This window comes from Lissotriton helveticus, chromosome 5_1 (genome assembly GCF_964261635.1).
Source record: "Lissotriton helveticus chromosome 5_1, aLisHel1.1, whole genome shotgun sequence".
In the NCBI taxonomy this organism is placed as follows: Eukaryota; Metazoa; Chordata; class Amphibia; order Caudata; family Salamandridae; genus Lissotriton; species Lissotriton helveticus.
Window position 1 is genome coordinate 497,126,285 of NC_136065.1, and position 22,951 is coordinate 497,149,235.

Genomic DNA, 22,951 nt, shown 5'->3' on the forward strand with positions numbered 1-22,951 from the left:
GCCATTTTGAGTCCACCGCGTGGGCTTGAATTAGCCAAGGCTTGTTGCCCAATCCTGGGTAACTTCGACGCCGACAGCTTCATCCATCGTGGGACAGCTCGCCTCTCCATCCTGGTCGCCGACAACGCCTCCTGGTCCGTGAGATCTGCAGAGCCAGCGTCGCCCACTCACCTAGTCGAGGTGACTTCGCCCGGTGCCATCCTGGTGCCCACTTAATCACTGGCTAGTGATTCAAGAACTTGGTCCCCTCTGCTTTCAGGTTTCTTCTTCCTTGATCCAGGCTTGGATCCATCGAACTTTCCTTCACTGGTCGCCTGCCAGCAACTTCCTTCTTCCAGGCTCCTGGTCCGGCAACGAGATCCCCGACGTCTTTTCAGACATATGCAGCTGCAGCCCCTGGGCTAGGTAACTTCGGCACTTCGGTGTCCCAGCATAGCCTCACTATCCTAGGGTCAGGATCCACTGTCGTTTTCTTCCTACCAGGTCGGGTTCGCCCGTGAACACTAACTTTGCCTTTACTAGCTTCCATAGACTTTGTCCCGCATCCCGCGTGAGAGTGCACACTCTGCACCCGAGTCCCCTAGGCCTCCTAGAAGTAATCTAACGATTCCCTAGTTAAGTCCTAGCGATTCCAAAGCCTATTAGTACTGTACTTACCTGCTAGTAATTTCGCATTCCACTTTTTAAGTATATGGTTTTTCGTGCCCCTCGGGCATTTGTGTATAATGTGCTAACTTAAGTATTTTCGTAAGAGTTTTGTTGTGTGCCTAGCACCCTGTCCTCATAAAGAGTACAGGGTTGTTGTGATTCTAATAAATACATTGTTTATTTTCATAACACTTGTGTGGTGTCCTTTTACTGGGTGTTCAAGGGGTAATGTGATGGTAAAACAGCTGGCTTAACAAGCCCTCTAGAGTCTTAGCCTTAGACTGCTCGTATCCATGCTACTAGGATAGCTGGTCTATAAGGTTGACTTACAACCAATCATCAATAAGGGTTGTTTGGACTGATATATAGTGATCACTAGAATAGTGAACACTGCACATCAGGCCAACTTCTCACAACGATGTAATGAACAAGTTACTTACCTTCGGTAACGATATATCTGTAAGAAACAGTAGTTAGTATTAGATTCCTTACCTTAGAATATCCCCAGGCGTCAGTCTGGATCCGGAAACTTTTGCGTAGCAGTACCCCTGCGCGTCGGTAGGCGTCGTCTGCAGGCGTCCCCTGCGGCTCCGCGGCGTCGTGCGCCGTGATGACATCGCTGGAGTATATAGACGCCGCCTCCGCGCGCTGACGTCAGTTGTTTGCACACAGCTTTTCCGCGCCAGAACACGCAGAGCCATGTGAGAACTAACACTGGTGCCATGTGAAACTAGGGCCCTGAAAGGGATGTCCTTAACCCTAGGTATCAGTTCGCAGAACGGGGAGGATGGGTGGGGCGGTAAGGAATCTAATACTAACTACTGTTTCTTACAGATATATCGTTACCGAAGGTAAGTAACTTGTTCATCTGAAAGAAACAGGTTAGTATTAGATTCCTTACCTTAGAATAGATACCCCAGCAATACCAACCCCGGTGGTGGGTCTGCGAACCAATACAATCCTACACCAGAAAATCCTGGAGGACCGAATGGCCAAAGAAGCCGTCCCTCCGGACTTGACTGTCCAGGCAGTAATGCCTCGCAAAGGTGTGCAGCGAGGCCCACGTAGCCGCCTGGCAAATGTCCTGCAAAGGGACTCCCCGGCCCAGGGCAGTAGTAGCCGCCGTGGCCCGAGTGGAATGGGCCCTCAGCCCAACAGGAGGCTCCTTCCGAGCCAAAGAGTAGCATGCTTTGATGCACAGGACGACCCACCGAGAGATGGTTCGTTTCTGTACCGCCCTTCCCTTCTTCTCACCCACGTAGCCAACAAACAGTTGGTCATCCACCCGGAACTGGCGTGTGCGATCCATATAGAATGAAAGCGCACGTTTTGGGTCCAGACGATGGAGCCGCTCCTCATCTTTTGAAGGATGCGGAGGCGGGAAGAAGGAGGGTAAGGTGATGGACTGCCCGATGTGAAAAGCAGAAACTACTTTGGGCAGGAAAGAAGGTCTAGTCCGAAGGACCACCTTGTCAGGATGAACAGACAAGAAAGGAGGTTTAACAGAAAGAGCCTGGAGCTCACTCACTCTCCTGGCAGAGGTGATGGCAACCAGGAAAGCCGTCTTTAAAGTGAGAAGACGGAGAGGACAGGAATGAAGCGGCTCAAAGGGAGCGCACATCAAGAATGTCAGAACTAGATTCAAGTCCCACTGAGGCATCACGAACGGAACAGGTGGATACATGTGCGTGATGCCTTTCAAGAATCTCAGTACAATAGGGGACTTGAATAAAGATGGCTGATCAGGTAGCCTTAAGAAGGCGGAAAGGGCAGAAAGGTAGCCCTTGATAGTGCCCAGAGCAGAGCCCTGCTGGGCAAGAGAAAGAAGGAAGAGGAGAACCTCGGAAAGAGGGGCAGAAAGGGGATCCACAGCCTTTGCTGTGCACCATGCCACAAATCTGTTCCACCGGCAGGCGTATACCGACTTTGTGGAGGGACGCCTGGCTGCCAGAATCACATCACAGACTTCAGGAGGCAAGTCAAATGGCCTCAACTGTCGCCGCTCAATCTCCAAGCATGGAGGTGGAGACTGGACAGGTTCGGGTGGAGGACCGTCCCCTGCTGCTGCGACAGAAGGTCCTCCTGAAGGGGCAGGCGGATCGAGGGACCGACTGACATGCTGAGTAGCTCGGGATACCAGTACCTTCGAGCCCAGTCCGGAGCCACAAGGATAACTTGGCCCTAGTCGCGCCTGATCTTCTTCAGCACTCTGGGCAGAAGTGGTATAGGCGGAAAGGCGTACAACAGACCGCAACTCCACTCGCGCCGAAAGGCGTCGCCGAGCGAGTGCCGTCTTGGAAACTCCAACGCGCAGAACTGATGACATTGTGCGTTCTCTTCTGTGGCGAATAGATCTAACCAAGGCTCTCCCCATTGCAGAAAGAGGCCTTTCGCCACGTCCGAGTTCAGACGCCATTCGTGATCCACCGAGCACCGACGGCTGAGTTCGTCCGCCCTGGCGTTCAGAGAACCTGCCAGGTGTTGAACCGTCACAGTCACGCCCTGACGTTCCAGCCATTGCCAGAGGCGCAGAGCCTCCTGGCAAAGGGTCCACGACCCCACACCGCCCTGTTTGTTGCAGTACCACATGGCGGTGGTGTTGTCCGTGAACACCTGCACTACACTCCCGTTGACAAAGGGGAGGAATGCCATCAGTGCTAGGCGAATCGCCCGCAGCTCCAACATGTTGATATGGAGCCGGGACTCCGCCGGAGACCAGATGCCTCTGATCTCCGCCTCTCCCAAGTGGCCTCCCCAGCCCTGGAGGGACGCGTCCGTCACAACTACGTGCTCCGGTTGGGGAAGGGAAAGGGATCTGCCTCTGACCCAATCGCGGTCCGTAAGCCACCACTGCAACTGTCTCGCAGTGCCCTCCGAGATCAGGACATGGTCGGACAGGTTGCCCTGATGCTGGGCCCACTGAAACTTCAGGTCCCACTGCAGAGCCCGCATCCGCCACCTGGCGTGATGCACCAGAAGGATGCAGGAGGCCATCAGCCCCAGAAGCCGCAGCGTCAACCTGACCGAAACCCGGGACAACGGCTGAAAGATGGGAATCAGAGCCTGAATATCCCGGACCCGCCGTTCCGGAGGATAAACCCGAAACTGCGCCGAGTCGAGAACCGCTCCGATGAAAAGGAGCTTTTGAGAGGGACACAGGTGTGATTTCGGCACATTGATGGAAAACCCCAGCTCGTGCAGGAGGTCTGCCGTCATCTGAAGGTGGTGGACGACTGTTTGGGGCGAGCCCGCCTTCAACAACCAGTCGTCGAGGTAGGGGAAGACTGAAACCCCTAACCGGCGCAGATGAGCTGCGACCACCGCCATCACTTTCGTGAACACCCGTGGGGCGCTGGTAAGGCCGAATGGGAGCACGATAAACTGAAAGTGCTCGTGGCCTACCGTGAACCGCAGGTAACGCCGGTGGGCCGGCAGGACGGGAATGTGAAAATACGCATCCTGCAAGTCCAACGCTACCATCCAATCTTGCGGGTCTAGAGCAGCCAAGACCTGAGCCAAAGTCAACATCTTGAAATTCTCCTTCCGGAGGAAGCCGTTGACGTTCCGTAGATCCAAGATAGGACGTAGGCCCCCTTTGTCCTTCTTGGGTACCAGAAAGTAGTGGGAGTAGCAACCACACCCTACTTCTGGCCCAGGAACGCGCTCGATGGCCCCCTTGGCCAAGAGGGCCGTAACTTCCTCCTGCAGAAGTGTCAAGTGGTCCCCCGACACACGGTGGTTCTGCGGTGGCATGGCTGGAGGAGTGGTCTCGAAGAGGAGGGAGTAGCCCCTTCGGACGAGCTGCAGCACCCACCTGTCCGACGTGATAGTGCGCCAGCGGGAGTGGTGATGGCGAACCCTGCCACCCACTGGCGTCACATGGGCCCGAAAGCTCGGACTAGGAGGATTTGGAGGCTGCTGCGGGGGGAGGTGTGGACTGACCTCGCCGCTGTCCCCGACCGCCACCACGGCGGAATCCACGACCGCCACCGCGCTGAGGAGCGTTCTGCGGCGCGTGGCTGGCAGCACGTGTGGGACCGCCCCTTCCGTGGCCACGAAAGGAGCGAAACGAACCCGTTTGCTGGTGCTGGGTCGAGAGACCCAAGGACTTGGCCGTGACCCTGGAGTCCTTGAAGCGCTCAAGCGCGTTGTCCGCCTTGTCGCCGAACAGGCGACTGCCATCGAATGGCATGTCCATCAGGGCATTCTGGACATCCGGCGAGAAGTTGGCGGATCTCAGCCAAGCATGGCGACGAATCGCCACCGTCGTGGACATCGCTCTGCCCAGCGAGTCGGTCGTGTCAAGACCACACCGTATGGAATACCTCGCCGCGTCCCGGCCTTCAACCATAGCCTGGCCGAGCTTGTCCCGCACCTCCTGCGGGCATTGCGGCAGGCACTCTGCGACCGTATCCCACAGAGAGTGGGTGTAGCGGCCCAAGAGGCATGCGGTGTTGCACGACCGCAGTCCGGCACTCAGGGACGAGAAGACCTTCTTGCCATACTGGTCGTACCGCTTAGATTCCCGATCGGGCGGAGCCGACGGAAATGCGGACTGGGAAGTGGAGGCCTGGATCACCAGACTCTCAGGGGAGGGATGGGTGGACAGGAAGGCCGGGTCGTCCGAACACGGACGGTGACGCCTGGCAACGTTCCGATCAACAGGCGCACCGGAAGCGGGCCTGGACCACGTGCCCAAAAGGACATCCGTCAAGGCGTCATTAAACGGCAGCAGAGGCTCCTGTGGGCATGACTGCGGTTTAAATACCGCGGTGAGGATGTTAGGCTTCACCTTAGCGACGGGGAGCTCAAGGTTCAAGGCCTTGGCAGCCCTCATCAGTACCACCGAATAGGCAGCCCCAGCCTCCGACGCCACAGTGGGAGGCGAGACAAACCCAGGGTTAGGCGATTCGTCCAGACCACTGGCATCACCCAAGTCACCTGCCCAGTCCACGTCGTACTGGCATTCTCGTGACAGAGGGTCCTCAGACCCCTCCCAACCCTCTCCATAATCGTCCTCATCGCCATAGTTGGAGTCAACGATATAGACCGGCTCCTCGGAGCCAAGGGGCACCGACGGCGCCGGACTCGGCGTCGGACGATGCCGGTCCGACTCCGCGTCCGGAGTCGGAGAGGGAATGGGGGTGGCGCCGCGCGGCGCCGGAGCCCCGACGCCGGCCGGAACCGACGGCGGAGTCACGGCACCGCGCGGAGGCGGTACCACGGGCTGCCCCGATGGAATCGGCGCCGGAGAGGCCCGTTGATCAGCCGGCGACGACCCTGAAGGGCCCAGCGGCGCCGGGGCCGGAGCCGCCGGCGGCGTCGGGGCCGGAGCACCAGGCGGCGTCGGGGCAGGTGCACCCGAACCGCTCGGGCCCCCAGACGGGACCGACGGGCCCGCAGGCGCCGTAGGCCCCGCCGGAGGAGACAGCGCCCTCATAGCCATGAGGAACTCCTCAATCTCCTCGCGCGACGCGCCTTCCCCAGGGACCGACGGGTATGGGGCAGACGGCGCCGGCGACCCACGCGGGGGTGGGGCCACCCGAACCCCCGGCCGCATCACGCGGGCGTCGGGGGGAGTCGGGGGTACGATGACGCCGCCCCGACTTCTTGTGTCGCTTACCTGAGGAACCGGAGGAATGGTGACGACTTCCGGAGCGCTCATGGCGGCTCCGCGATCGCTCTTTCGACCGCTCCCTCGACCTCCGGCCGGACCGGGACCGCTCTCGACGCGGGGCCGACACCGGGAGCTCGAGTAGCTTGCGGGACCGCTCCCGCCTAGCCTTACTCGTCAAGGCCCGGCAGTCGATGCAGGAGTCCACGTCGTGGTCCGCGCCCAGACACCGGAGGCAGAGTCGATGGTGGTCGGTGACCGACATCAGGCGGTCGCACCCGTCGCAACTTTTAAAACCGGGCATCCTACCGGCACCTTAAGAGTAGATAGTTAAATCAAAACTTTGGTCAAAAGACCGGAGTACTGCTCTTCGGATCTGCGCTAACTGGCGCGGAAAAAAGAAGAACTGACGTCAGCGCGCGGAGGCGGCGTCTATATACTTCAGCGACGTCATCACGGCGCACGACGCCGACGACGCGGAGCCGCAGGGGACGCCTGCAGACGACGCCTACCGACGCGCAGGGGTACTGCTACGCAAAAGTTTCCGGATCCAGACTGGGGATATTCTAAGGTAAGGAATCTAATACTAACCTGTTTCTTTCAGATGGTTAACGATGTATAAGGAACTGCGATGCACTTGCATGCGTCCTGTTGACATGCGATGTGATGTCGTGCACGATGTAACATCCGCGATGCAATGTCAGCGCGATGCGATATATGCGATATATCCGCTGTAAGCGGTGCTTCCCGGGATGTAGAGGCCTGGATCACCAGGCTTTCGGGGTGGGGTGCACGGACAGAAAGCTGGGGTCGCCCAGAGCCGGGCGGTGGCGTCGGGTCATGTTCCGATCCACAGGGGGGCACTGTGGAGGGCTTGGACCAAGTGCCCATCAGAACGTCCGTGAGGGCTTCATTGAACGGCAGCAGAGGCTACGAAGAGTTTACTGGCGGCTGAAGCACCTCGGTGAGGAGGTTAGTCCTCACGGTGCGGCAGGGAGCTCAAGAGCCAAGGCCTTGGCTGCCCTGTGCAACACCACACCATAGGTAGCACCCTCCTCCGTAGCCACAGAGGGAGGGGAGATGAATCCAGCGTCAGGCGATGTATCCAGACCACTGCCCTCCCCCAGCTCATCTGCCCCGTCTGGCCCAACTGGCACTGTTGCGCCAGAGGCTCCTCAGACCCCTCCCGGTCCTCCCCCTCATCCGGGTCCTGATAAACAGGCAGAAATGACGGAGCCGGGTCATAGATGAATTGCTCACCCATCGACGTCGGAGACGGCGCCGAGTGGCGCCATTCCGACGCCGGACCCGGACTGAAACTGGGGACGGTGTCGGCTCCAGCGGAGGAGTCACGAGGTCAACTGGCATTGACCAGGATCCAGTCCTGGGGCCCGAAGGCGCACTGACAGAGGGAAGCCAGTCCTTATGGCCACGAGGAAATCACGTATCTCCTCCGGCGTTGCTTGCAGCCCAGGGACCGGAGGGTATGGGGCCGGATGCGACGCCTGCGGTGGTGTCACCCGAACCCTCAGCCGCGTCGCACGAGCGGCGAGGGGAGTCGAAGAGCGATGTTGGGGGTAAGGAACAAAGGGTCAGATGGGGGGGGGGTGTTCCCCATTAATTGGTCAATAATAACCAAGGGTGATTACTCGCAGGGCCCAATGGTCCAAGGTGGTCTTCTGCTACTGACGAAGAAACCCAGCCAACTGCCCTCCGATTGGTGTCTTGTGATACTGCTTTAAAAGGAACTCAAAGGAGCTTCACTGGAAAAGTCACAGAGGAAGAGGATGCAGCAGCCTGCTGAGGACATTTACCTGAACTTTTGTCTCTGAAAGCCCTACTAGGTTATTGCTCTTGATGTTGACGCATATGCTGCATTTGAGAATGGCCATATTGATGGAATTGATGGTACAACTCCTTACAGTAGAAGAGGGTCCAAGAGCTCTAGCTGTCATTTTACACTGGTTGACTCTCTCCAAAGAAGCATCGACTTTCTCACTGGACAATCTTTTTCCAGCAAAAGACATATCCAGACGTTGAGACTGAACATCTCCTGAAAAAACTTTTTGTGCACATCTAGGAATATCTAAGCAATAGAACTGAAGAATCCTAACAGCAGGCCACTGAATCTACAGTATTCAACCTGGCATGTACAGCATGCTAAGGTTCTCATTACGGGCGGTCAGGATAATGCATATCTCTGCACACATCTCTTTTTGTTCAAGGATCAGAATTATAAGTGTGGCAAAGTTGAATGTACATGGGAATTACTGGGTGTGATAAAGTGTGCACACCCAAGTAAAACATCAGTAGGAAAAACCTGATAGTATGTAACAGGGACACAAATGAGTGATAACCGGAGGGACAAAAAGATTGAGCATTTTATCCCACACTGAAAGGGAAAAACCTTTCATAGGGATTTTTTATTACACCTGATGAAATTCGATTCCATGGTTGTCAGATTTCATTGGGTGAGATAAATAAAGCGCCAAATTACAGGTCACTCATAATGAAGGCTTAATAAGCAGCAATGCCATATTTACAAAGGTACTTGAAATAATTCCTCATTGCTTCTGAAAGCCTAGGTACAGCAAGTGCTGTTAACCCACAAAGAACATGACTGTATCTTATCATTTAGCAACCTGTAATGGGGATTTCAAAGCAGCACTACCTTATAGCCCAATCAATTCAACATTTCGGATTCCATAACTGACAGTGCTGCAAGAATAATATCAAATGTACATTTTGAGGCAGAAGTCCAAATTACTAGATTTTCTGGGATTGGATTTAATTCTTAATGAGCTGGATCAGACTGAATAAACCCAGTCTTCTTGGCCATAATGTTGATATTGCTGGATTTGACTGTGAGTTATCCCAAGACAGTGCAAGCTGGTACACTAAGGATTCAATGAATGGCAGAATATCGTGTTTGTTGCTTTCTTTTCAAAATCACTATGAACAGATATGCTTTTGACTCCACTGTATGAAACTTGATACCTAGACAGCAAGCTGCCTTTTTCACAAAAGGCCTTTCTGAACCTTTCATTCAGAAGAAAAAAAATGATTTCCGCTCTCTTATCCCCGCCTCTTACATTTTGTAGATCCAGAAGCAGACACCAAACTGAATCAATAGGAAAGAGCAAATGATTAATCTCACTATAATCATCTGCATTTCCTCCCAGTTAGAAGTGGATATCCAAGTGAAATCCCGAAGCAGATCCAAAAGCATCATGCATTCTCCGCATAGAAGCTTTAGGTGTAATCTTCTAAATTTCCAGGTTGTAGGTCTCCTTTTAGCACAACCAAGATTTTTTGCTTAGCTTTTGTGATGGTAGTCTCTGGTTGAGAATTTAAGCGTTCAACGTCATCAATAATGATGATATCAGGGCTGAGAAAAAAAAAAACAGCACCACAACTTACTATGTTGGTTGCAGCTCTGAAGTAGAAACATGCGTCTATAGAAGACCGAAGCAGCCAATGTCATAATGGTCATCAACACCACCGGTGTTACTATAGCTGCACGAAAAGGCAAACAAGAGACCCCGCCATGGCTAGCTTAAAAGGCAAAAACTGCTCAGCAGAGAAGCTTTGGAGCAAGAGCTAGTTCTTGTTTTTTCTCAAGTGAGATCTGGGCTTGACCTTCATGGAAGCAACCATTAGTTGCCCATTCCTCTCCCAAACACCAGCCAAAGACACCACACTCACTTCGGTGCAGATCTGTCACCATCAGTAGACCACATTTAGAACTCGGCCTTCAGCCTGAAGATTTTGGTGGTGACATTCACACAAATAAAAATTGCTGACTAAAGTAAAAAAAATGTAAACAAAGAAAATATGGCCGCTCAGGTTCCATTGAATACAGAGGCAAGGAAAAAAGGAACTAGAGTCAATAACGGCTAGGCCCCTTTATAAACGGAGGATGTCATTTTCAGCAGCCTTGTGAGGCTCCTACTGCCATGTTATAGCACACCATCAAAAATAAGTGACGCATAAGCTTGGAAGAAGGTCCCAGATCCAGCCTGGAACCTGGGAAGGATTTCAGTCAATGAAGCTGTGCGTGTGAGAGTCCATTAGAATTAAAGGTTACTTACTCATAATCTTTGTTCTCCATCATTGTAAGCTACACTAAATTTGTAAATCCCATGGTAAAAGGGAGAAAACGGAGGGGCAAATATATGGTTGATGTTCCTCTATGAAACTCTTTAGAATGAACTGATCTACCAGGGGCCACACACAGACTTCTCTCTGGGAGACTAAACTTTGGAAAACTGTGGTAGCAGTCTGCTCTAAAGAGCCAGTGTCAAATGTCTCTGTAAAGAGGCTGACCTCTCTCCAGCATTTTCCTTCTATAAGGAACAACCAAAATAAAGTTTCAGCCCTCCTTTTTAAGCTTATTTTTCATTTACAAATAAGCAAAGCAAACAATGTATTCAGGTAGATATATGTTAAAATACATCTGAAGGAAAGAGATGTCTGTCAAAAAGATTGCGCAGGGATCCTGAACAACGGCAAAAGTATTCAATGTTTATGAATTTGCTGAAGAGATTGTATGATGAGATCACACTTTGGAATGGATTGTCTATATTAGCCAATACAAAGTTCTGAGTTTATTCATGTATTCAAGAAATAAAAAATACACCTATCAATGGTACAGAAACACTGGTGTACTCACATAGACTTGTGGATGTATGATATTGGTTCTACTTATCGGGCTCCCAAGCTAAGAACAAATACAAAAACAAGGTTAGCAATCATTAAGCAATGGTTTCTATCACCAGTATGTTACTCACCCACAAAATTAATTTGGTCAGTTAACTTAAATTTCACTAAGCATGCAGGCATCAACATCTCAGTAAAGGGAAAACGCACACATCCACATGCTGTGTGCAAATGGCTGAAACTGGAAAAGACTTGCTATATTTCATTGAAACTCACACCATTAGAAAATAACCTAAACTGACATCCTCAAAAGGTTTGCAAAGTGCAGAAATCAGCAATCAATTTTAGCAGGGGCATATGGGGACTAAACTAATAAAACTAGAAAGTATGCATGTTCTGTAGATGAGTAGACAAACGAGTTACGTAGCTTAGGTAACGTTTGTTCTGATGCGTACTCAGCCTTCACTCTGTTCATCTAGACAGGTGCCGGAGTGCTCCTGGAACTTTTTAACCGCCATCGGAAAGGGTGCCAAGTCAGCTCCAAGAGCAGTGCTGCACTGACTTGGTAATTGGAATTACCATACACAGTCTATGTAGACATGGCAAACATCCATTACATAATTTCCACCCAAATTCCAGGTATTAAACCGGCTTACCACAACTCACAAAACTCATCTGCGAACAATGAACTCCTTACAGCACATTACAGACTGTAGTGGCTACATTTTACTTTTTTCGTTTTTAAATTAAGCCAATTTTAATAAGACAGAAAAATTCACCATTTTCAGTATAACAATAAGAAGAGCCTTTAAGAAACTATTTTTAAGGAAAGATGAGAGAAAATAAACCACAATGTAGCCTATTAGGCTGCAGACTGAAAAGCTAGGTAAATCTTGTTGGTTCCTTTCAGGAAAACCAAACCACCAGTATCCTATAATGCCATGGCAAGTAAGCCAGTTCTCTTTCTATGAGGATCAAAGATCATGGTAGAACTGAATTAGCTTCCTCCTTCGGTAACGCAGTATGTGGTAAAAACTATCTATCTGCAGATTCTTCATCTGTTAAATATACCCGAGGCGTCAGAGTGGATCTAGAAACATTTGAGCAGTAACTCTGTGTGGCGCTAGGTGACGTTGTGTGGGTTCACATTGACACTATTTCACTCCAGAAATGTCATGCAGAGCCAACATAGGTGCCATGCATGCCCGCTGATGTCAGCTGCTTTCAAGGCTGTCTGTTCCCCCAGATGCAGAACCCCAACAGCAAATTGGCTTTGGCCACTGTGCAGAGTGCTAGACTTGGGATCTTATTGAAAGGATAGAGCCCAATTCACGGAACCGGGAGGATGGGAGGGTAGGAGAGGAATCTGCGGCTAGATAGAGTCTCTACCAGAAACTGCATTACCAAAGCTAAGTAACTTGTTCTTCTGAAAGAGACTTCTCGGAGAAGATTCTTCACCTTTCAAATAAATACTAGGAGGGTCTATGAATGGACTCAAAGCAAAAGGTCCTGTATGACCTAGCAGGCAAAATGCCCCACTCAGAGAACCTGGTAGTAGCTCTTTGTAAACTTATGGAGTAACGCCCACGTAGCTGTCTGACAGATGTCCAGAAAAGGACGTTTGCATTCCAATGCACTGGTAGCAGCCTTGGCTCTGTTGGAGTGATTGTGCAGGTTTTCTGGAGGCTGCTTTTTTGCCAATGCGTAGCAGATTTTAATGCAGAGTACGATCCAGTGGGAAGTGGTCCTTTTCTGCACAGTCTTGCCTTTTTTTTGCTCTGGTGAACCCCACAAAGAGCTGATCGCACCGCCCCCCGTGTGTACGGTTATGATCAATGCAAAAGCTCTGTATTATTTTGAGGTCCAAGCATTGAGGTCTCTCTCTCCTCCTCCTTAGAGGGGTGAGGCGGACCAAAGAAAGCCAGTATGGTGATATTCTGACCGATGTATGGCATGGTTTACACAGAGAGCTTGAGGTTCACTTACACGCCAGGCCAATGATATGATGATGAGGAACACCGTCCTGAGAATGAGACACTAAAAAGGACAGCTGTGGAGTGGCTCATAGGGAGGACACATCAAATATCTGATGACAAAGGTAAGGTCTCACTGTGGCATGACAAAGGGAGAGGGAGGAAACGTATGTTGTATGTTGAACTTGAATACACTTGGCCGAAGGCTTGCAGTGTTATGAGTTATAGGCTTATCCAGGCCCTATACATATTTTAAAATTACTAGAGTTGGATTTGACTCTACATATTTGGACGATACCTTTGCTAACGCAAACATCTTTTCAGCATTTTGTCATTTAATCCGACGTAGGAGCTCGCACACATATTCTGGTGATTTAACAGATCTAAAGCCTTGACTAAGTCAGCTGCATGTGATCTGTAATAAGTGCTCAATCGAGTTTTGTGAAAACTGATGTATGTTAAGAAGGCCTCAATAAACATTTGGGACGACTGATACTTTTCTAAGGCTTATTGGACTTGATATATATTAGACTACTGATGAGTTGATGGCTTCGGTATAATTTAAGAATCAAGGACAGCTGTATGTGTGTCTCTATGAACCCGATGGTCGTGGGTGTATATACCATGCAAATACCAAGATCTACAATTGATGACCTATAGATACTTAACCACTACAATTGATGTTGTTGCTTTGGATGTTCGATATTTTATTCACAGCTACCACTTTATTGTTTCTGTGTATGTTGTAGGCCTTTCAAAAACGCATCACAATAGGTGATTTAAATAATGAGGGCTGATCCAGCAATCACAAAAGGACAGAAAGATACGCTTTAACTGTGGCCAGGGAAAAGCCTTGCCGGGAAAGATGCAAAACGAACAACAAAAAGTCAGATAATTTGCCTGGAGGGGGTCTGCTGTGTGCTGCACCAAGCCACAAATTTCTCTCAACGACATGAGCATACTCTCTTTGCTGAGGGGCAGATGACTGTTAGATGACATAAACCACCGCTTTAGGAAGGTCGACTTTCTTTAGCTGTTGCTGCTCAATCTCCAAGCACCTAGAACGAAGATGGAGATTATAAAGGTCCATGTGCAGGACCCTGCTCTGCTGCTGCGGCAGCAGATCCTCCTGGAAGGGCCATCTGATGGGATGACAGATGCTCATGTCTAGGAGCTCTGGATAACAGTGCATTCGTGCCCAATCCGGGGCCACTAAAATGACTGGGGTCCAGTCAAACTGGATCTTCTTCAGAACTCGGGGCAAAAGAGGTATTAATGGGAAGGCATGCAAGAATCCCGAGTGCCACACAAAGCGGAATGTGCTTCCGAGCGAGAGACGCCTTGGAAACTTTACCGCGCATTACTGCTAACATTGCACATACTTGGAGGTGGCAAATCGATCAAGCCAAGGTTCTCCCCATTCGCGGAAGAGAGCTTGCGCCAACTCCTAAGTGTTGACAGCTGAGCTTGTTCAACTTGGCATTCAAGGATCCTAAAACTAAATAAAGTTTCTTACAGATATATTGTTACCGAAGGTAAGTAACTTGTTCATCAGAAAGAAACAGGCTAGTGATAGATTCCTTACCTTAGAATAGATTTCCCAGCAATACCAACCCCGGTGGAAGGTCTACGAATCAAGATCACACCAGGAAGTCCCGGAGAACAGAACGGCCAAAGAAGCCAGCTCTCGGGACTTGGCTGTCCAGGCAATAGTGCTTAGTAAAGGTGTGCAGCAAGGCCCACGTAGCTGCCTGACCGATATCTTGAAAGGGGACATCACGTCCCAATGTCGTGGTGGCAGCCGTCGCCCTAGTGGAATGGACGCGCAGCCCCACCGGAGGTTTCTTTTTTGCCAGAGAATAACAGGCTTTATTACACAAGACGACCCATAGGGAGATAGTCCGCTAGTGTACGGCCTGACCTTTCTTGGCGCCTACATAGCCAACAAAGAGCTGGTCATCCACTCGGAACTGTTGTGTGCGATTCAGATAAAATGAGAGAGTACGTTTTGGGTCCAGATGGTGGAGCTTCTCTTCCTCTCTTGAAGGATGAGGAGGCAGAAAGAAGGTGGGCATGGTGATGGTCTGCCCGATGTGAAAGGCAGTGACAACATTTGGCAGAAAAGATGGACGTGTTCTGAGCACAACCTTGTCTGGATGGAAAGACAGAGGAGGCTTGCAAGAAAGAGCCTGGAGCTCACTCACTCTCCTAGCAGAGGTGATGGCAACCAGGAAAGTGGTCTTAAAAGTTGGGCCTTAGCCAGGTGCCCAAAAGAACGTCAGAAAGTGCATTGTTAAAAGGCAGCGGTGGCTTTGAAGAGGTAGCCGCCGGCGGAAGTACTTCTGTCAGGAGGTTAGTCCTGACGGCCACTGTAGGGAGCTCAAGGTGGAGGGCCTCGGCCGCCTTACGCAACACCACTGCGTAACTTGCACCCTCCTCAATAGCCATGGTAGGAGGAGACATCATTCCAAGGTCAGGAAAGGTATCAAGACCACTGGCAGCCCCCAACTCCTCTGCCCAGTCCGGGTCAAACTCACATTGTGCAGTGAGAGGGTCCTCTGACCCCTACCAGTTATCCCCTTCCTCCGAAGGCTGATAAACAGGCCGAAAATAAGGAGGACGGACATAGGGATAGAAGTCCCATCGGCGTCGGCATCGAGCGACGTCAGTCCGGCGCCGTATCCACATCGGGGTTGAAACCGGGGACGACGTTGTCCGGTGGGCCAGGCGACGTCGGAGGTGGTGCCGGTGTGGCCAGGATCCAGACAGGGATGCATGGGGGTCCTGCGGGGCCGGAGCGGATAGCGATGCCGGGGCCGAAGTCGGCAGCAGGAAAGGGCTAGGACCCCCAGTCTGGCCTGCGGGGCCCGAAGGCGCACCGGCGGGGCCCGACGGCCCAAAGAGGCGAGCCATGGCTGACAGAAATTCTTGAAGCTGTGCTGGAGTAGCCGACGGACCCAGGAAGGGCGGGAAGCCCGGCGGCGACTGCGTAGGCGTTGCCGGAGCTGCGAGGGAGGCACCACCAGCACTCTCAGCCGCATCGTGCGTCGGGCGAGGGGAAGTCGGAGAGCGATGGCGCTTCTTCGACTTCTTGGAATGCTTCGTCTTGCCTGACCCGAGTGCAAAGACTTCAATCCCCATGAACGGTGGTGCGGCTCCGCAACCGGTCCCTTGAACTCCCACAGGACCAGGATTTTGAGCAGCTTGGAGCCGACTGCCGGACTTCTAGAAACTTTCGGGACTGTTCCTGAAAATTCTTCGGCGCCATGGCCTGGCAGTCGGAGCACGACTTGGGGTCGTGGTTGCGCTACAGGCAGTAAAGACACACGCTGTGCTGGTCCTTCGCCGACATCATTCAATGACAGTCCCCGCAGGTCTTGAAGCCGAACATCCCTACTGCACCAGAAGTCGATCAACTCAAAAGATAGAGACAAAAAGCCTGAAGAAAACTCAGTCAAAAAGTGACTGGGGGTACCTCTCTCTCCAGAACTGCGCTTGCTGGCGCGGAAAAAGAAAGAACTGACGTCAGAGCGCGAGGGCGACGTCTAAGTAGCTGCTGCGACGTCATCTCGGCGACCACGATGCCAACGACGGACGCGGAGCCGCACGACGCCACCTTCTGACGCGCAGGGGTACTGCTGATGAAAATGTCGTATCCAGTCTGTCGCCTGGGGGTAATTCTAAGGTAAGGAATCTATCACTAACGTGTTTCTTTCAGATAGACATCTTGTCCTCCTAAGTCAGCGGAGTCGGAATTGGCTTCAACGTTACGGGAACTGGCATGGGGAGTGGAGGTGGAGTCGATACAGGTCCCAGAAGAGGCCCAGTATGGGAATGGAGGGTCCAACTGGCACAGAGAGCAAAATACTAGTGGTATTCCAAATGGAGGGCCTCTCAGCTCCTTGAGGCCCGCAGGCGTGCCAGTGGTGAGTTGAAAGGGATAAAAGACTCAAAAGCTGGCCTCTCAGAACTCTTGCCTCTGCCTCGATGTCAAGGATGGCCCCTGAAACTTCAGATGCGCTGGAACAAATAGTAGGATGCGTTCTGACGTGGACTGACTTTGGGAGTGAGATTGAGAGCCATGGAGGTACCCTTGCACCTTCTCAGATATATGAGAGTGGTGGAAGGGGTATAGTCCCGCTTGAATTTTTTTTGTTTTATCCTCGACTGACCCGAAGATTTGGAGCACGATGGCAATTGGCCTTGGGATCGACTGCTGCGACTTCTGGACCGGGAACGGGTCCCTTACGTTCTCTCGGACTTGGACCAGTCTTGATGTGGAGTCGTTTGATGCTTGATGACGTATAGTTTCGCCTTGTGGTCTTGTATGGCTATTGAGTTCATCAACACATGGTTACTGCAAGCCTTAGAGTTGTGACTCGAGCCAGGGCACCACACGCAAACCTGATGAGGATCAGTCACAGACAATTGATTGTGACATTCCTTACAAGATTTTAACCCTGTTATATTGGGAGCATCACATGTCCCTTTCACACTGTAAAATCTGGGGTATACAGGTCTCAAAAAAGACAAGAGTTAGCATCGGATCCGTGTATGGTGGCCCTCAAAAAAGGAAGTGACGACAGTCCATGGAGTGGTGCATATGTTGGCCCCATACATCATTTACGGAGTGGAACGGTGTCAGGGCGGAACGGCACAACACCACCAACAGGCGCACTGAGGTACTGCTCAAAAGTGTCCGGATCCAGTCTGTCGCCTGAGGAATATTCTAAAAGTGAGGAAACTACAATTTGAAGACTCTATCAGAAGTAGTTAATTTTGTTGTCTCAACTCTGGGGGAGGAGTGAAGATTGCTGGAGAGCTACTATTACTTCTTCTCCAAGGAATCTTCATCTATAGTCATAAGCAGCGAATAGAGTAGTACGACCCTCCCTATACAAAATGCAAAGAAAAAGAGAAAAGAAGAAGAAATAGAAAAAGAGGCCATCTTACGTATGTCAGAAATGGACATGTTTCTTCGTAATCCAAGTATGTCTGCTTTACCTGCTGTGGAATGGACTTTATGCAAACCAGACAAAGTTCTGCTAGGATTGCCATAACAGACAGTAAAATACAGGAGATATTCCACCTAAGATATTAACTTTTTCAAAGTGGCTACACCTGTACGTACAGAGCTATAATTAAAGAGATAGCCAGATTGACTCATATATTTAGTTTTATTGAGGTAAAATGTTAAAACCCTAATAACATCCAGAGAATGTGTAGTCTTATTTGCTGCACATATTCTGGAAAATATTTGGAAGGGAAACAGATTGGTTAACATGGAAGTCTGAATCTACGTTAGGGAGGAAACTAGGATTAGTTCTCATCCCAACTTTATGCGTAAAGAAAACAGTATAATATTCGTTATAGCATAGAAACCACATTTCATTAACTCTACAGGCTAGGTAAGGAGGAAACTTTTCTCGCTTTGGCGCCTTCATTCTCAGGCTGCAGTAGGCGCGCAGCGCTTTTTAAACTTGCATTTTACTCGTGTTTGTATTTGTGGGAAAATTCTGAACTCTCACCTGTTTTTTTAACAGCGCGGTAGCGCCCACATTCTTGCACCATAATAGTGCCCCCCACCGCTTGCAGAAGCGGAGCGCTGTCACCTGGTACATTTGTTTTGGGCAGGAAGCCGGGCCGCCATATTTGGGCTGCTGCCTTGCAGGGCGCCACCTTACTCAGCGCTCTAGTTCTCCGTGTGGAGAACGAGGAGGCTGTATTTAAGGCGAGCTGGTGGGAGCTGCTCGACCTTACGGTAAGGAGGAAACTTTTCTCGCTTTGGCGCCTTCATTCTCAGGCTGCAGTAGGCGCGCAGCGCTTTTTAAACTTGCATTTTACTCGTGTTTGTATTTGTGGGAAAATTCTGAACTCTCACCTGTTTTTTTAACAGCGCGGTAGCGCCCACATTCTTGCACCATAATAGTGCCCCCCACCGCTTGCAGAAGCGGAGCGCTGTCACCTGGTACATTTGTTTTGGGCAGGAAGTTGGGCCGCCATATTTGGGCTGCTGCCTTGCAGCGCGCCACCTTACTCAGCGCTCTAGTTCTCCGTGTGGAGAACGAGGAGGCTGTATTTAAAGCTCGCTTCTCCCGCTCAGCGGAGGCGCCTGACTCGCGTCTGAGTCAAGCCAGAGTCCTGCCCGTCTGCGCCCGTCAGCGTCCCGGCGGCGTCTCGGTCGGCGGGCGGGGCTCTGCTCTCCTAGAATGTGTAAATCTGGCGCACTTTTGGTGCGGTACACATTTGAGGAGTTGTGCTCTCTGAATCATAGGGAGAGCCGCTGCTGTTCTGTCTTTCCGGGCCGCCATAGGGGTAAGTCGCGATGCCCGGGTTGTGGCTGGCGTCCTAACCGGGTACTGTCATCAGCCCGTATTAGTAACATAGCTGGCGCAGAGTATGCCTGCATGCTGCTAAACACCAGATCGGCGTGCAGTCATGCGCAAGACATCTTTGAGCTTCTCGAGACAGAGAAGCCACTCTGTTTAATGTTGACGGAGACTTGGTGGGGAGAATATTCTAACCCCGATGTGGCTATGGCAATCCCGCCTGATTATAACATCTTCAGGAAGGACAGAGCGAAGGGCAGGGGCGGTGGGGTCGCACTGGTGGTGAAGAAGGGCACGTTGTGTACCGTCTTGCCCACGGAGGACATCCGTGGTTCGGAATCGCTTGCTTTTTAGGGCTCGACCTCTGCCAATGCGCAAGCATTGCAGATGTCGAGACATATTGCAGCTTATCCAGAGCTTAACTAACGAGCGATTTGATGCTGTGCCCGTGAAAAAGCGCGTGCACAGCATCAAAGCCACCAGCCTCCCTCCACAAGCTTACCCCAGCGTGAGCTCTGGCATTTCTCCTCCCTTAATTATTCACTGCCCACGGCCGACCGGCACATCAAAGGCTGCTGCTCCCCGTGTGTCTCGCTTTTACTGGTGTCATTGTCAGCTCTTTACATTAGATGCTATCATTGTACATGAGACCTTACTTTTCTTTTGGTTTTTTTTATGTACAGATCTTCTCGTATTATTCTGCCATTGTAGATTGCTTTTGAACTGTTGGACTGTACTGGGAAGCTCCCTGCCGGTATTCTTCTTTAAAGAAATACTTTTAAAAAACATGGTGGTGGTCTTTATCCGAAATCCGGGGTTTCTTTCTTATTGTTTTGAGACTTCGTACTGCATTCTGAATTAGAGAATGCTATGTTAATTTTACCCCTATTTGTAGTTTAGACTTAGTATTATTAACACGTGTGCAGTGTATGTCTATTGATTGGGGCGGTTCTGGCACCCAGCAGATGCTTTTCACAGGACTCGACCTTGCAAAGTAGATTTGTTTTTCTTGCAACTTTGTGCTATTGTAGTGATAATACAGTTCATACCAACTTGCTTGTTTAGCTGCCGTTTTTAATTTTCACTTATTTCCTCTGTGGCCGCTACCAGTGATCACAATGCTTTGTAATCTTGGGGGTTTTTCCCGCTTAAACTTGTGCTCTCTGGTGTGTCCGTTCACAATAGCGGTCCTTCTCCGTTTTTAAAATATTGAACCAGATGTTATCTTAAACTCCAGGGTTTGTGATTTAATTTTTTTTTAATGTGCAGCCACATTTTGCTAATGCAAGATTTCTTATGTAACAGAATCTGGTGCATTTACTCTTGTGAATGACCTTTCAAAATCTCAGTGGCCATCTTTTTTCCCCTTTTTAGGGCTCGACCTCTGCCAATGCGCCTGCCAACCCACCATACAGCTCCGCCGATGCACCCACCACACAGCTCCGCCGATGCACCCACCACACAGCTCCACCGATGCACCCACCACACAGCTCCACCGATGCTCCAACTAAGCTCCACCAATGCACCCACCACACAGCTCCACCAATGCACCCACTAAGCTCCACCGATGCACCCACCACACAGCTTCACCGATGCACCCACCACAGAGCTCCACCGAGACACCCACCACACAGCTCCACCGATGCACCCACCACACAGCTCCACCAATGCACCCACCACACAACTCTACCGATGCACCCACCACACAGCTCCACCTACACAGCTCCACCGATGCACCCACCACACAGCTCCACCGATGCACCCACCACACAGCTCCACCGATGCACCCACCACACAGCTCCACCGATGCACCCACCACACAGCTCCACCGACAGCTCCACCGATGCACCCACCACAGCTCCACCGATGCACCCCCCACCCAGCTCCACTGATGCAACCACCACACAGCCCCACCGACACAGCTCCACCGATGCACCCACCGACACAGCTCCACTGATGCACCCACCACAGAGCTCCACCGATGCACCCACCACAGAGCTCCACCTACACAGCTCCACCGATGCACCCACCACCCAGCTCCACCGATGCACCCACCATACAGCTCCACCGACACAGCTCCACCGATACACCCACCACACAGCTCCACTGATGCACCCACCACACAGCTCCACCGATGCACCCACCACCCAGCTCCACCGATGCACCCACCACACAGCTCCACCGACACAGCTCCACCGATGCACCCACCACACAGCTCCACCTACACAGCTCCACCGATACACCCACCACCCAGCTCCACCGATGCACCCACCACACAGCTCCACCGACACAGCTCCACTGATGCACCCACCACACAGCTCCACCGATGCACTCACCACACAGCTCCACCTACACAGCTCCACTGATGCACCCACCACACAGCTCCACCGATGCACCCACCACACAGCTCCACCCATGCACCCACCACACAGCTCCACCAATGCACTCACCACACAGCTCCACAGATGCACCCACCACACAGCTCCACCCATGCACCCACCATACAGCTCCACCAAGGGACCCACCACACAGCTTCACCGATGCACCCACCACACAGCTCCACCAATGCACCCACTAAGCTCCACTGATGCACCCACCACACAGCTCCACTGATGCACCCACCACACAGCTCCACCTACACAGCTCCACCGATGCACCCACCACCCAGCTCCACCGACACAGCTCCACCGATGCACCCACCACACAGCTCCACCTACACAGCTCCACCGATACACCCACCACCCAGCTCCACCGATGCACCCAACACACAGCTCCACCGACACAGCTCCACTGATGCACCCACCACACAGCTCCACCGATGCACTCACCACACAACTCCACCTACACAGCTCCACCGATGCACCCACCACACAGCTCCACCGAGGCACCCACCACACAGTTCCACCAATGCACCCACCACACAGCTCCACCGATGCACTCACCACACAGCTCCACCTACACAGCTCCACAGATGCACCCACCACACAGCTCCACCCAGGCACCCACCATACAGCTCCACCCATGCACCCACCATACAGCTCCACCCATGCACCCACCATACAGCTCCACCAAGGGACCCACCACACAGCTCCACCGATGCACCCACCACACAGCTCCACCGATGCACCCACCACACAGCTCCACCAATGCACCCACTAAGCTCCACTGATGCACCCACCACACAGCTTCACCGATGCACCCACCACAGAGCTCCACCGAGTCACCCACCACACAGCTCCACCGATGCACCCACCACACAGCTCCACCAATGCACCCACCACACAGCTCCACCAATGCACCCACCACACAGCTCCACCAATGCACCCACCACACAGCTCCACCTACACAGCTCCTCCGATGCACCCACCACACAGCTCCACCGAGGCACCCATCACACAGCTCCACCGATGCACCCACCACACAGCTCCACCGATGCACCCACCACACAGCTCCACCGAGGCACCCTCCACACAGCTCCACCGAGGCACCCACCACACAGCTCCACCGAGGCACCCACCACACAGCTCCACCGAGGCACCCACCACACAGCTCCACCGAGGCACCCACCACACAGCTCCACCGAGGCACCCACCACACAGCTCCACCGAGGCACCCACCTCACAGCTCCACCGAGGCACCCACCACACAGCTCCACCGAGGCACCCACCACACAGTTCCACCGATGCACCCACCACACAGCTCCACCGATGCACTCACCACACAGCTCC

General features: G+C 52.0%; 1 protein-coding gene across 2 annotated transcripts in view; it reads right to left on the minus strand.

Annotated features, from left to right (window-relative positions):
- Window positions 1–22,951, minus strand: part of VPS13D (vacuolar protein sorting 13 homolog D) — a 2,979,414-nt gene that overhangs the window by 1,450,939 nt on the left and 1,505,524 nt on the right. For both annotated transcript variants that reach the window (XM_078642819.1, XM_078642818.1), the window contains one exon: window positions 10,935–10,982. In XM_078642819.1, the coding sequence (XP_078498945.1) occupies window positions 10,935–10,982 (48 nt within the window). The remainder of the gene's footprint in view (window positions 1–10,934; window positions 10,983–22,951) is intronic.